The following is a 15,622-nucleotide window of genomic DNA, read 5'->3' as shown; positions in this document are numbered from 1 at the left end:
GAAACCTGCCAGTATTCCAGAGTAATGCTGCCTCTAGAAATTAAAATCTGCATCCTGTGGTGTACATCACATATGCTTGCTTACATCCATGGCTGTGTGTAATTTTGTTTTCCTTTTGAAAATCAACTGTGCCATATGTGCCCTCTAGTGGGACTGGATAATAACACAAAGTGTGGTTCTGCTCTGAAAAGTATCTTTTTACTCAACAGATCAACTCCCTGTGTGTATTCAGAGTCATACTCACATTAGGCTCCAAAAAAGTTTTGTACAGTTTTTTAATCTTACTGCAAAGGTAATGCAATAATCAGCAAGTGAGCTGGATTTTATTCTTGCTGTGCATCAACAAATTCCAATTGCGGGACCAGATTCTGTGCTCAGTTACACTTGTGTTACCCCACTGAAGACTTACAATGTATACAGTCGTAATTGAGGCCAGAATGGGAAGATAATGGGATTGAATAGGTGTAACTCTGGAGAATTTGGCCTGCAGAATCTTCATTACTTGTGATGATGAGTCAGAAAAAATCCATCCTGACTTTCAAAAAACAGACTGAGTCTGCTGGGTTGGCAGTTAGAAAATATTCATCTCTTTAGCTATAAACTAAGCAAATTTGGTATGGAGTCACTGAGACACAATACACACAGAACCCCAGTATGCCATTTGAATGAATTATCTCTGAGAGGCTTTTTACTAACCAACTGTAAATTTTCTGTACTCATAAAATAAGAAAACAGCAAACAAATCAATTACCACATTAACACAAATGATAATTTTAATAAGAATTCGCTATGGAAATTCAATTTCCACTGTTAACAAGTTATTTTTACCAGAAGTTCTGATGTGTAGATTATGAAAAAGATTAAGTTAATCCATGCAAGGTGATTGTTTGAAAAATGAAAGAGGAACAATTAATCTCTGTATTATTTAGTGTGTATATGCAAGAGAGAAAGAGATGGGGGGTGGGAGTGCAAGGTCTCCCAAATAAAGTCAGCCTGAAACATTGTTTAAGGCCAGAAACAAAACAGCTTTGCAGTTAGATTACATGGAAAAGATTCCAGCACCATCCTCCACAAACTAGGAATGGGAAACCTACATCGGTAGCTTCACCAGGCTGCCCACCTTGACACTGTGGATCATACTCTTCTTCTCAAAATCCTGTCATCCTTGGATTTTGTGAACATGCTTGACTGCTCTCATGCACTGCCCCCCAATCTCCTCCCTTTAATTAATGATACAACCTGATCTTCCTCACCATAATCATCCTGGCAATAAGTTACAGGTCTCTCACCCCAACTTTAGGAACAGGCTATCTTTGGCTGACATTTCATCTTATCAAAGTTCTGTAATATAACATGGTATATCAACAAAGCACCCCCATGATGGCAATTGTGTATGTAGCTATAAGCATGCCCATTGACTTAAACGGGACCTAAGTACAAGGGTGCTTCAGTGTTTTGCTGATCATAACCAGTACCTAAAACTTCACCCAGACAGTGCAGTATGGAGCAGTAATGTAAAATGCTCCCACCAGCTCACCTTGCTCAGAAGCTGGCCAACCATGTTCAACACTAGCTGATGCTTCCTAGAGTATGTCTACACTATGATAAGAAACTCATGGCACTGAGTCACAGAACACAGGTCAACTAACTTGGGCTAGCAAGGCTTGGGCCATGGGCCTAAAAATAGCACTGTTGACATTCAGGCAGTCAGGCTGGAGGACGTAGGCTCTGAGACCCTCCCCACTCATGGTGCCTCAGAGGCCAGGCTCTATCAACCTGAGCCTGAACATGTGCAGAGCTATTTTATTGCCCCACAGCCTGAGCCCTGCAAACCCAAATCAGCTGACCCAGGCCAACTGCAGCTGTGCCACAGGCTTTTTATTGCAATGTAGACATATCTCTAGTGGCCTTTGTAGACAGCCAGGTAGACCCTGTTGCAGGAATCGACTCTAGAGATAATAAAGGCATAGATACAATTTCCCCCACCCCCGCCAGCATTGAAGTCCAGATTCAGCAAGACACTGCTTAGCTTTAAGTGCATATATAGTTCCACTGAAGTCAATAGGCTATTCATATGCTTAAGTACCTTGCTGATTCAGAACCTGTCTTTCTCCTCATTCATTTCCCTCCCCTTCTCTGTCTATTCTTGGTCTCTCCCTCCCTTCCCCTTTGCTCTGCCCCTTTCTTTCTGCTCATGTTCTTTCCTTCTTACCTCTCTGCCCACTTTGAGTTCCCTACCAACCTTCCAGTTGGTTTCTCATCCTGTTCCTGCTTCGTTTTTACCCCCTTATGCCACCATCCATTTTTCCTCTTTTTTCTATCCTTTCTCCAGCTTTCTTACTTAAATATTAAGGGGCATTTTGCTTCCAAAGTTCTGAGCTCCAAGCTTGCCTCATTATCCTCCCCATTGTAAAGGCCTGGGAGAAGCAGCCACTCCAACAGCACTCTCTCACTGACGGGGGATCTTCTCCTGCCTTTGCCTCACAGTGACATGCATGCTACAGGCAGAATGAGAAGCAAAGTCCCAGCTGCATGAAACAGCGCACATCTGGTGGCATGGGAACTGTATACAGAGAGCAGCTCCCAAAACCGAGAGCAGGATCAGGAAGGGAATTATCATTTGAGCAAAGTACCAGAGCAAACATAAAAAAACGTAAGAATGATTGTACTGGTCAGCCCAATGGTCCACCTAGGCACGTATCCTGTCTTCAGGCAGTGACCAGTGCCACTACTCTGCCTAATCCTCCACTCTGTTACACCCCTACCAGTACGCTCACTCCTGGGGCCTTATTCACCACTCTCTTGCGCCAGTGTTAAGCTGGTGTGACTCTAGTGCAATCAATGGAGTTACACTGGGGTAAAACGTGTGTACGTGACGGGAGAGTCAGGCCCCCTGACACAAACGCAACACACTGCAGTATGTTTAGGTCGACAACCGCTACCGCGCGCTCATCAGGCCGAGCCAGAACGGCCGCCGCAACCTTGCCGTCCGCATCGCTAGCTCGGCCATCGATTCGCCGCACTTCCCCCCCCTTCTCTGCGCGGTCTGTCCCCTTCCCTCTTCAATCGGTGCTCGATTCCTTGCCGCCAGGGCTGAGCCAGGGAGAGAATCAAGATGGCGGACAAAACGCCAGGCGGGTCGCAGAAAACCAGTGCGAAGGTGAGGCCGCCTCGCGGGCCCTGCAAGCGGCGCCGCTGCTCGGGGCCCGCTCGGGGCAGGGAGGGTAGCGGCATCCATCCCCGGGGGCGGGGGAGCCAGGGCGTGCGGGACGCACGGACCCAGGTGCGCAGGCCGTGCGGCCTGCTCCGTCCCTCCCCTCCGCGGCGTTACTGCGGGCTGCTGGCGGCGGGACGGATGGGGCAGTGGGGAAGGGCTAGGGCAGCAGGGAGGTCGGGGTTCAGGGTTTCTCCTACTGCTTAGCTAGCATCAAAAGGGGGGGGGTCTGAGGCCTGTGGGAAGCGCCCCCCACCCTGCACCATTAGCCCGCGGGGCCCCCTCCCGGCACCCAGTGCTGGCACCACGTTCTCCCGGGGCGGGGGTTGTATTGGGGTAGAGCGGGGTGCATCTGCAGCCTTGCTCCTCTGGGTTTGCCCTCTCCCAGCGCTGCACTTCTGGGGGGTGGGATCGATGCCCCCCGCCCTTACTTGGATTCATGTTAAACTAGTTCTCTTGCTCATTTGGGATGGATTTTGCCACAGTTTTGTTTCACTGAAACACTCACAATCTTAGTAGCTTTACAGGGCCTTGTTTGAAGGCCTTATTTTTAAAGCTTCTTGCTCTGGTGATGAACAGTTTTGTTGTAAATTTCAGTTCCAGATTGAAACCATTTCCCCTTTACTCTCTGTTTTATGCCCAAATTATTTGTTATGTCTCTGTTAGGGTGGGGGGCAACTCAGGTGTTCTTAGGCCATGTTTACATTACCATTTATGTCAGTAAAACTTATGTCACTCAAGGACGTGAAAGAAACACCCCACGAGGGATATAAGTTTTGCCAGCATAAATGGTAGTGTGCACAGCACTATATTGGTGGGAGTGTGTCTCCTGTTGACATAGCTAGCTGCTCATTGAAGTAGTTTTATATCAACCAGAGCACTCTCTCCCGCTTTGGCATAGAGTGGCTAAATGAGCAATCTTACAGCTGCACGGCTGTGCATCTGTAAACTCGCTAGTGTAGATGTGGCCAGTGAATTTGAAGAAATAGACAGAGACATGTCCAAAATCACATGGCAAATCAGCATTTTCTAGTGTCTGATTCCTAGTCCTGTGCTCAGACTGCTAGGCAGTTTTTCAGATGTTTTTGGTTTGACAACTTTGCAGCCTCATGGAATGCATTTTCTCAGTGTTCCCAATTCCCATGGCTGACATGATTTCCTATAATACTGGAATAATCCAATATTTCCTACAGTCCTGCAGCAACATTTGCACAGATCCTGTGTCCCCGTGGAGCCCCCATGCAGTTGTAAGATTGGGGCATATGAACCGTATCCTCTTGACTCAAAAGTCTAGAAATGTTTGGAGTTCATATTTTTGTGGTAGTGGGTGGAAATGAGGAAGAGGTTGTTATAATAATCAAAGGCCTCAATCCTGCAGACACGTGCATGTGCTTAACTTGATTCACATAGGTATTCCCATTTCCTACTTTGGAAATATTTAAACCTGTTTAGGGAATGTTTCCCGATTGTGGATTAGAAATTTGTAGTTAATTTGAGATTGACTTTTCTGTTTCCATCTCCCGCTTCTCAGTTCTGGTTGAAATCATTGGTGTTTTCCCTCAGTGAGCCAACTTTATTGTGCATAATTAACACTGCTGAGGATTGAGAGACTTGAATCAAAACTATATGGTAGCCACTGGCTGGCTTGTTTAAATCCACATAGGAAATCTGCATTTGATCAGGGTGGATGCTTAGGAGTAATACCCAGAAGTGGGAGAAACATTTGTTGCCTGAATCTCCCACAAAAGTGAGGAATCAGTAGGGACTATAGTCTATTCCAATGGTTGGGTGCTCTCCAGCACCTGGTAATGATCCTAGGGATAGTGAAGCCATAAATTCTCTTCCACTCAATCCCATTGCAGGTATTAAGCTATGTCTACACTATGGACCTTATAGCAGCACAGCTACACTGCTGCAGTTGCACCACTGTCAGGTCTCCTGTGTAGCTGCTCTATGCTCACGGGAGATTAAAGCACTCCCAATGAGCAGCAGTAGCTATGTGAGCATGAGAGCATCTCCCACCGACATAGAGCTGTCCACACCAGTGCTTTTGTCGGTGAAACTTATGTTGGTTTGGGGTGTGTTATTTCACACCTGTGGCCGACAAAAGTGCTATTGTAGACAAAGCCTTAGAGTGGCCAGCCATAGTTCTTCCTAGCAGCTGGCTATTCAGTCTTCCCAAGTGGAAGGGTCGTGGGCCAGGAATAGGATATGGGATTTGGAGAACCAAGATTCTGTTTCTATTGCTACTCAATATGTAAATTATTTAACCTCTTACTCAATTTTTCCTTTCACCAAAGTGGGGATAACTTATCCAGCTCAGATGAAATGAACTATATATAGATATTAAATATATAAATGTCCCCCATCACTGGGATGTTGTTTTTTTCCCCCGTTGATCTATTCCAAGTATGATCAGAAAGCCTTATTTCCCCAGTCACTGCCTTCAACCAGGAAGTGGACCCAGAGTTTGGGAAGGGAAAATATACACTCAAGCTAAACTTTATATATGGGGACTTAGCGGTGGAAGTGTTTTATGTTAAAAACTGTTCTTGTATTCAAGGGTAATTAGGAAGAGGTACATTAAAGTGTTGACCCGAATCAATATTTTGCCTTCCTCTGTAGCATTGGGCATGAGTCATTAAGTAAACAGTAGATTCCCTGTAACTTGAAGTCAAAAATTGTCATCTTCATCACTTAACAGTGCAAGGAAATGCACACTCTGCATTGCTTTAAGTGAGGCAGTGTATTAATAAAAACTGGGAAATAGCACTCACCTTTTTCTGAGTTAACAGCTTTCTCTGGTGAGTCACTATGTGCCAGGAACAGTGAAGTAAAATCTACAAAAATGTGCTGAGTTTCAGTGTGGTTGCTGTCCATAAGATTTGAAGAAGCAGTGGTGTTAACTTTCAGGTGGTGTTTTAATTTTCATTGTGTTGCTACTTAAACTTGTAAGCAGGAATGAAAGAGGTGGGTACTCACTCCTTCGCCCGTGGAAAAATATAAAAGAAGTATGTGTCCTTCTCTTTCTTCCTCTGCTTTTCAGCAGCGATGGGTTGAATACCGGCTGCACCTGCTTTTACAAGTTTAGCAGTAGCAGTATAGTAATAAATTAAAATGTCATGTGCTTCAGAAGAAATGACTTCTAATTCTTTATTCAGGTCTACAAGTGATATGGATTTAACTAGTGAAATAGGAAATACACATAGGTATAAAATTTAATTTCCAGAAATTTTTGCTTATTTTGATATAAACGTTTTGTAGACAGGTATGTTAAGAGGAGGGGTGAAGAAAGTAGTGGGCCTTGGAAAATGCAGTTTCTCTTAGTGAATGGGAAGATTTCCCTTTTGAGCATTAGAACTTAAATTATTAGTTTCTACTGAGTTAAAGCTTATATACGAGTATAAATGTGAAGCCCTTAAAATTTCAAGATAACCCGTATAATGTGGGCAGATACAACATTGTCTTTCTGATGTTTTAGACAGCAATTGCTTTTGCTACTTTTCATAGTCTTGCCCAGCAGCAACAGTATGTATTTAACAAAACTCAGTTTCAGTGCAGCTGTTCAGAATCCTGTGAGCAGTAGTAAAACTACTGTATCAAGAATCCTGTCAATTTCACCCTGTGAGTTACATTTTTAAAAACCTATCAGGGCCACTGCTGCTCCCGCAGCCACATTTTATTATTAAAGCTCACGTTTGGAATTATTTACAGGGAAGAGGGCTCAAAATAAGAGGTTGGAGGGAAGCCTCTTTTCTTCCCCACCCTTTATTTGTAGCAGCCATGGGGTGACACGGGGGGGGGGGGGGGGGGGTTGAGTTTGAAGAGCTGAGGCCAGATTTTCAGCTCTTCTGTAGGACTGTTTGCACTTCTCTGGTGATAAAAAGCAGCTGTAAATGTGGCTTCTCTGGCACCATGAGGATTGCTCTTGTGGAAGCAAAGTGGCTAAGTGGCGTAGAGCCAATGTATTGGCATTATCTCACCACTTTTCTAAGCCTTTACCCTTAAAAGTTAGATCAACCTAGCTGCTTTGCTCATGAAAAATTTTGTGTCCTGAGTGCCGAAGTTAGGTTGACTGAACTGCTGGCATAGGTGTGTCTGTGTCAGTGATTCCCAAACTTTTGTATTGGGGACCCCTTTCACACAGCAAGATTCTGAGTGCGACCCCCCCCCCAAATTAAAAACACATTTTTTAAATATTTAACAGTATTATAAATGCTGGAGACAAAGCAGGGTTTGGAGGTAGAGACTGACAGCTTGTGACCATCCACATAATAACCTCATGACCCCCTGAGGGGTCCCAACCCTCAGTTTGAGAACCCCTGGTTTATGTCAGTGGAAGATGTCTCTGGTGCTGTAGTGTAGACATGCTCCTACTATGAAGGTGTGATGGGGTGTCCTTATACCTCAGTGATTCCCAGCTGCCAGAATAGACCCTTGGGGGCTATTGGCCATTGGTGCAACTTAGAGATGTTTCAAGTTGTGCCTTGAAATCCTCTCAGTAACTTCATGATCAAATGGCTTAAAGCTGTAAGAATCTGCATCTTTGAAGCATTCAGGGGGTTCTCCAGGAGAAGAAAGAGATACTCTTCTTCCTTTGAGGAGTTAGAGGGGAGATAGAGCTCAAATGTCTTAGAAACTACTAGGTAGAAGCTGATAGGAATGCTGGAGTCTCAAGAAGTGGCTTTGGATGGCATCTTGATAATAAATTCTAGTATGTGGAGGAGTTGAGGCTCAGTTTCTTTCCAGTACAGTGACCCTCACCTGTGGGCCCCTTGTCTTTTGTATCTGCTTGTGTCTAGTAGGCTGAGTTTTCTGGCTAGGAATTTTGTATGGTTCAATTTTTGGCAGCCCAGTTTGACACTTTAAAGGGGCCTGACTTTTCAAAAGTGCCGAGCATCTGCCTTCTGAAAATTGGGACCATACAAGGTTTTTCAAGTTGGGCACCAAAAAGTAGTCACTTCTGAAAATCTTGACCTTTACCTAATTTTGTTAGTAGGTAATGTTACCGTAGTTTATAAAAATGTGGGTTTATTAAAGGAATTATGGGCTACGTAGGTCAAAACAATATGTTGGCTATCAGTGTTCCCTCTAATTTTTCCCACCAATGTGCGGAATGAATTTTATGTTCACCAATGTGGAGATGGTGTGACACATCAGCTTCATATCAGTGCACATAACAAAATTCATGTGAGGGGGTGGGGCCGAGGGGTTTGGAGTGTGGGAGGGGGCTCAGGGCTGGGGCAGAGGGTTGGGGTGCAGGCGTGTGAGTACTGTGGCTGGGGGTGTAGGCTCCGGGATGGGGCTGGGAATGAGGGGTTAGGGTGCAGGAGGGTGCTCAGGGGCTACGGCGGGGAGAGAGGACTTCCCCCAGCTCTCTATCCCCACAGCAGCAGCACCTGGGCTGGGGGGGAGAGGCGCTTCTCCCTGCTGCAACAGCTCTGGGGTTGGGGCTGCAGGATAGGTGCCCCTTCCCCTGGCCCCAGCAGATCTGGGCCAGGGGAGGGCTGCGCCTGGGTCTGGATCAGGCTTGTCTGGCCACGGCTGGGGCCAGGCTGCCCCACCCCAGCCACGGCTGGGGCCGATCTGGCCACGTCACCCCAGCAGATCCGGGTGACCCATACGCAGCTGGGTCCGGCCACGCTGCAGCAGAGTTCGGGCTTGGGGGGGGGGGTGCCCCTCCCCCGGCTGCGCAGGTCCATGGGAGGGTTCCTTAAGTGCCTGCATGGCACTAAATAGGCTGCTGCACGGCTGCGCAGCTTGCTGGTAATTTAGTTGGCTATGGTCCCAAATTAAGGTTTGTGAAGTATTTTGAAAATAATGCATCTCAGTGCGTATTTTAAAATGGTTTTTCATGTAGTACTGTGGAAGTGATATGACTTTTGTAATCTGACAATATTAGGGAATTTAAATTAAAAAAATTAAATCAAAACATAAGAATGGCCATACTGGTCAGACCAAAGGTCCATCTAGCCCAGTATCCTGTCTCCCGACAGTGGCCAATGCCAGATGCCCTCAAGGGAATAAACAGAACTGGTAATCATCAAGTGATCCATTCCTTGTTGCCCATTCTCAGCTTCTGGCAAACAGAGGCTAGGGACACCATCCCTGTCTATCCTGGCTAACAGCCATTGATGGACCTCTCCTCCATGAATTTATCTAGTTCTTTTTTAAACCCTGTTATAGTCTTGGCCTTCACAACATCCTCTGGCAAGGAGTTCCACAGGTTGACTGTGCGTTGTGTGAAAAAATACTTCCTTTTGTTTGTTTTAAACCTGCTGCCTATTAATTTCATTTGGTGACCCCTAGTTCTTGTGTTATGAGAAGCAGTAAATAACACTTCCTTATTTACTTTCTCCATACCAGTCATGATTTTATAGACCTCTATCATATCCCCCCTTAATCATCTCTTTTCCAAGCTGAAAAGTCCAAGTTTTATTAATCTTTCCTCATATGGTAGCCATTCCATACCCCTAATCATTTTTGTTGCCCTTTTCTGAACCTTTTCCAATTCCAATATATCTTTTTTTGAGATGGGGTGACCACATTTGCACACAGTATTCAAGATGTGGGCGTGCCATGGATTTATATAGAGGCAATATATTTTCTGTCGTCTTATCTATCCCTTTCTTAATGATTCCCAACATTCTGCTTGCTTTTTTGACTGCTGCTGCACATTGAGTGGATGTTTTCAGAGAACTATCCACAGTGACTCCAAGATCTTTCTTGAGTGGTAACAGCTATTCTAGATCCCATCACTTTTTTTATAGTTGGGATGATGCCTCTTATGCTTATCAACATTAAATTTCATATGCCATTTTCTTGCCCAGTCACCCAGTTTTGTGAGATCCCTTTATAACTCTTAGCAGTCAATTTTGGACTTGAGTAATTTAGTATCATTTGCAAACTTTGCCATCTCATTGTTTACTCCTTTTTTCAGATAATTTAGGAATATGCTTAGTGGCACTGGTCCCAGTACAGATTCTTGAGGGACCCCCAATATTTATTACTTTTCATTTTGAAAACTGACCATTTCTACCCTTTGTTTCGTATCTTTAACCAGTTACTGATCCATGAGAAGACCTTCCCTCTTATCCCATGACTCTTTACTTTGCTTAAGAGGCTTTTGTGAGGGACCTTGTCAAAGGCTTTCTGAAAGTTGAAGTACGCAATATCCACTGGATCCCCCTTGACAACATGTTTGTTAACCCCCCCCCCCAAGAATTCTAATAGATTAGCGAGGGATGATTTCCCTTTACAAAAGCCATGTTGACTCTTTCCCAACATACTGTGTTCATATATGTGCCTGATAATTCTGTTCTTTTACTATAGTTTCAACCAATTGGCCTTATACTGAAGTTAGGCTTAACAGCCTGTAATTGTCAGGATTGTCTGTGGAGCCTCTCTCAAAAATTGGCATTGCATTAGCTATCCTCCAGTTCTCTGCAACAAAAGATGATTTAAGAGATACGTTACATACCACTGTTAATATTTCCACAATTTCATATTTGAGTTCCTTCAGAATTCTTGGATGAATACCATCCGGTCCTGGTGATTTATTAGTGTTTAATTTATCAGTTTGTTCCAAAACTTAATCTGTTGACACCTTAATCTGAGACAGTTTCTCAGATTTGTGCCCTAAAAAAATGGCTCAAGTGTTGGAATTTCCTCACATCTGGTGCAGTGAAGATTGTTGCAGAGAATTAATTTAGGTTTTTCACAACTAAGTGCTCCTTTAGCACGTCAGTTGTACAGTGACCCCACTGCTGGATTGTCAGGCTTCCTGCTTTTGATGTACTTTTAAAAAAAAAAAAAATTGCTGTTAGATTTTGTGCCTTTGCTAGTTTTCCTTCAAATTCTTTTTGACCTACCTAATTATATTTTACACTTGACTTGCCAGAGTTTTTCCTTTCTATTTTCCTCAGTAGGATTTGACCTCTTTATGCCTGCAACCGCCTCTTTTACTCTGTTGGTTAGTGAAGGTGGCATTATTTTGATTCTCTTACTGTGGATTTTTTTCATTTGGGGTGTGTATATATAGTTTAAGCCTCTGTAATCGTGTTTTTAAATAGTTTTCATACAGCTAGCAGGCATTTCACTCTTGTGACTGTTCCTTTTAATGTCCATTTAACTAGCTTTCTCATTTTTGTGTAGTTTCCCTTTTTGGAGTTAAATGCTACTGTGGTGGGTTTCTTTGTTATTTTCCTCCCTACAAGGATGTTACATTTAATTACGCTATGGTTGCTATTACTGAGGGTTCAACTATATACACCTGTTGGACCAGATACTTGCCCCATTTAGGACTAAATCAGGAATGGCCTCCCCCTTGTGGGTTCCTGGACTAGCTGCTCCAAGAAGCAGTCATTAATGGTGACTAGAAATTTTATCTCTGCATCCTGTCCTGAGGTGACGTGTACTTAGTCAATATAGGGATAGTTATAATCCCCCATTATTATTGGGTTTTCTGTTTTTGTAGCTAGAGCCCTGCACGGATACAAAAATGTGAATCCGCACCTGATCCGCATCCACCAGGATCAACCCACGATTCGACCCACGATCTGTTAGCCGTCTTTTACCGGTCTCCGCATCTGCACCAGCAAGCCGTCTCACAACGGCTAGAGACTGGGGAGGAGGATGGGGGGAAGGAAGTGGGGCGCAGGGACTTGCAGGGAAGAGGCAGCGCCAGGGTGGGGACTGGGGGTAAGGAGCAGCATGGGGGTGGGGCCTCGAGAAGAAGGGATGGCGCAGAGTGGGGAATGGGCATCACATTGTGTGCTGCTCCCGGGAGCTTGTGAGCAATGGCACACGGCAGCAGCAGTGCAGGTTGCATCACAGTAGGGTGGAGGGGTGGGGTGCCGGGTCCCTGTTGGCTCCAATCCCTTTGGCTAGGGGCAGGCGCTGCTGCCCAGGAGCTGCCGGGCCCAGGACTGGGAGTGCAGCCAGTGCTGCCGGGCCAGGCCATGGTGGGGACACTGACGCTGCCCGACAGGCCCGAGCTGCTGGACAGGAAGCGGCTGGACTGGCTGCTGGCCACCAGCCCCAAGAGCACTGCGTCCCCCAGGTTGTGCAAGCCAGGTACCACGGGCCAGGTACCACCAGTGAGTAGAGCCATGCATGGTTGTGTCTGTATCTGATTCACTATCTGCAAAAATGGTCCGCAGATATCTGCAGATTTGCAGGTCTCTATGTGTAGCCTCTCTCCTCTTTCTGAGCATTTCACAGTCACTGTCACCATCTCAGTCAGGTGGTTGGTAGTATATTGTTATTGCTGCACTCTTGTTATTCAAGCACTGAATTTCTATCCATAGAGATTCTGTGGTTTCAGAGTAGCAGCCGTGTTAGTGTGTATTCGCAAAAAGAAAAGGAGTACTTGTGGCACCTTAGAGACTAACCAATTTATTTGAGCATAAGCTTTCGTGAGCTACAGCTCACTTCATCATGCACTTTATGCATCCGATGAAGTGAGCTGTAGCTCACGAAAGCTTATGCTCAAATAAATTGGTTAGTCTCTAAGGTGCCACAAGTACTCCTTCTCTTTTTAGAGATTCTATGGTAGTTTGATTAATTCCAGATTTTTGCTATATTTGACTCTATACTTTCTTTCACATATAATGTCCTCCCCCAACAGTGCGACCTACTTTGTCATTCCTGTTTATTTTATATGCTGGTATTACCACGTCCCATTGGTTATTATCATTCCACCAGGTTTCTACGATACCTATTATATCAATATCTTCATTTAATATCAGGCATTCAAGTTCATCCATCTTTGTATTTACACTTCTAGTATTTGGGTACAAGCACTTATAAAATGTATCAATATTTAGATATCTGTCTTTAAGTGATGTAATTGAATAGAACTTTTATTTTTTTAATTGTGACCTTTTTATAGTGGAATTAATAGTCACCTCTGTAATTTAGGTGGTAAAAATATTTCAGTTCTAAACTCCTGTTTCAGGTGTTTATATCTTTTTAACACTTAGGGCAAACATTTTCAGTGTTTAGACGCTGCTTTACATTGAATTATTTTTTGAAAGTTTGAACAAAATTGTTTGGATGCAAGCGGAGAGGGGGGAAAACAGCAGGCCCTCCATTAGCAGGGAAAAAAGGGTATTTTTCAATCAAGTTAGCTTAATATGATTGAAAAGGCCTATTCTAGGCTACAACACAACTGGATAGCACCTTCAGACTTGTTACTCTATATCTTAATGAGTGTTAATGTAACACATTGGAAAAGTTCTCTTAACTCAATCTAATACAATTGATAAACACAGCCTTTTGCAGTCTAAGGGCTTGGCTACACTTGCGAGTTACAGCGCAATAAAGGAGCCCCGGGCGCACTAGCTCATTACCCATCCACACTGGGAAGGCATGCAGAGCGCTCTGACTCTGCAGCCACCGCGTTGCTGGTACTCCACCTCAGCAAGTGGAATAACGTTTGCTGCACCCCTGCAACGAGGTGTTGCATTACTGCGCTCTGATCAGCCTCCGGAAATGTCCCATAATTCCCTTAAGTCAAGTTGCCACTCTTGTCATTGTTTTTGAATCGCTGCAGGAATGCGGATATGCCCTTTGAAAGCTCTGTTTCTGACAGCAGGCTGCCTATCTGCTCCGAGACAAAGCAAGCCATTAGTGTGGAATGCTGTGTGTGTGAGAGGGGGGAGGAGGGGTGGGAGGGGGTCTGCTGCTGTCTGAACTTACAAGGTGGCATGCTGACGTGCTCCCAGCCCCCCACATACACACAACACACTCCTTGTCACACCCCCCCACCCCCCCCATTTGAAAAGCACTTGCAGTCACTTGCATGCTGGGATAGCTGCCCACAATGCACCGCTCCCAATGCCGCTGCAAGCCGCAAATGTGACCACCACGCCAGTGCGCTTGAAGCTGCAGCGCTTTCCCTACTGCGCTCTCCGAAGGCTGGTTTAACTCAAAGCGCTCTACATCTGCAAGTATAGCCATGCCCTCAGGCTGTGTCTACACTTAAATTGCTACAGTGGCAAAGGTGCAGTATCACTTCAGTGGAGACACACACAACAGTGACAGGAGGGGTTCTCCTATCATAGTTAATTCATCTCCTTGAGAGATGGTAGGTAGCCCTATCTTGCAGGAGGTTAGATTTTTTTTATGCCTCTGAGTGATGTAACTGGGTCAACCTAACTTTTTCATGTAGACATGGCCTCAGACAGTGTGGAAGAGGGAAAGACACTAAACCGTGAGAAAAAAAGTTAACAGTACTGGTCAGTTTAATTGTTGCTATTCAGAAAGGTGGTTAGCAGTGTGTAAATGTCAAGCAATGATAGTTTCCTTTGGGGTACTTGGTAAGCTGTGAGCAGCAGCAGAAGCAGGGACTAGAGTTATTCATGGGAGAGTAGTACAGTAACTCCTCACTTTAAGTTGTCCCGGTTAACATTGTTTCATTGTTACATTGCTGATCGGTTAGGAACATGCTCATTTAAAGTTGTGCAATGCTCCCTTATAACGTTGTTTGGCAGCCACCTGCTTTGTCCACTGCTTGCAGGAAGAGCAGCCCTTTGCAGCTAGCTGGTAGGGGCTTGGCACCAGGGTGAGCCAGAAGCCCCCCATCAGCTCCCCGCTCCCCTAAGTTCCCTGTGCAGCAGCTGCCTAGCAGGCTATCAGTTGCCTGTAGTTCAACTGTCCCTCCCCCTACTGCCACGTGCTGCTCCTGCCCTCTGCCTTGGAGCTGCTCCCTGAGCCTCCTGCTTGCTTGGGGGGGGGGGGAGAAGAGGGGGGCTAACGTCAGGGTGTCCCCCTCCCCCTTGCTCCTGCACTTTGCTTCTCCCATCTCCATAGAGTAGGGGGACACACAACAGGGCTCAGGACGGAGGGAGCTTCCTGGCAGCCGCTGTGGTCTCAGCTTGCTGATTAACTTAACAAGGCAGTATACTTAAGAGTGGGTCAGCATACTTAAAGGGGAAATGCGCATCTCTGTCTCTCTCTCCCACACACAGGATGTGTGTCTCTGGCCTTGGCTACACTTACAGATGTACAGCACTGTGAGTTAAATCCGCCTTCGTACAGCTGAGTAGGGGAAGCGCTGCAGTCTGTCCACACTGACAGCTGCCAGTGCACTGTCGTGGCCGCATTTGCAGCTGCATTGGGAGCGGTGCATTATGGGCAGCTATCCCAGCATTCAAGTGGTTGCAACATGCTTTTCAAATGGGGGAGTGGGGTGGAGTGTGACAGGGAGCGTGGGGGGAGATAGAGTGGGTTTTTGGGGTGCTGAGAGTGTGTCAGCATGCTGTCTTGTAAGTACAGACCCCTCTCCCTCCCCCTCCTCTGTCTCATTCACTGAAAGCAAACGTCAGCTGTTTCTTTTTTTCTCATACACAAGATAAGCAGCCACTCCCCGAAATGGACCCCAAACTCCCTTTCCCCCCTGCTCTT

At 45.5% G+C, this 15,622-nt stretch overlaps 1 protein-coding gene across 7 annotated transcripts in view; it reads left to right on the top strand.

The window, feature by feature from the left end:
• Positions 1-3,052: 3,052 nt before the first annotated feature.
• Positions 3,053-15,622, top strand: part of U2SURP (U2 snRNP associated SURP domain containing) — a 70,808-nt gene continuing 58,238 nt past the window's right edge. For 5 of the 7 annotated variants that reach the window (XM_074963821.1, XM_074963826.1, XM_074963822.1 and 2 more), the window contains exon 1: positions 3,054-3,160. In XM_074963821.1, the coding sequence (XP_074819922.1) occupies positions 3,116-3,160 (45 nt within the window). In that variant the 5' untranslated portion in view covers positions 3,054-3,115. Of the gene's footprint in view, positions 3,161-15,622 lie in introns of all 7 variants that reach the window. The other 2 variants (XM_074963820.1, XM_074963823.1) reach the window with 1 other exon arrangement.

The sequence above is a fragment of the Natator depressus genome, chromosome 9, assembly GCF_965152275.1.
Source record: "Natator depressus isolate rNatDep1 chromosome 9, rNatDep2.hap1, whole genome shotgun sequence".
NCBI lineage: Eukaryota > Metazoa > Chordata > Testudines > Cheloniidae > Natator > Natator depressus.
The sequence above is the reverse complement of the archived record's forward strand: the minus strand, read 5'-3'. Positions and strand labels throughout refer to the sequence as shown.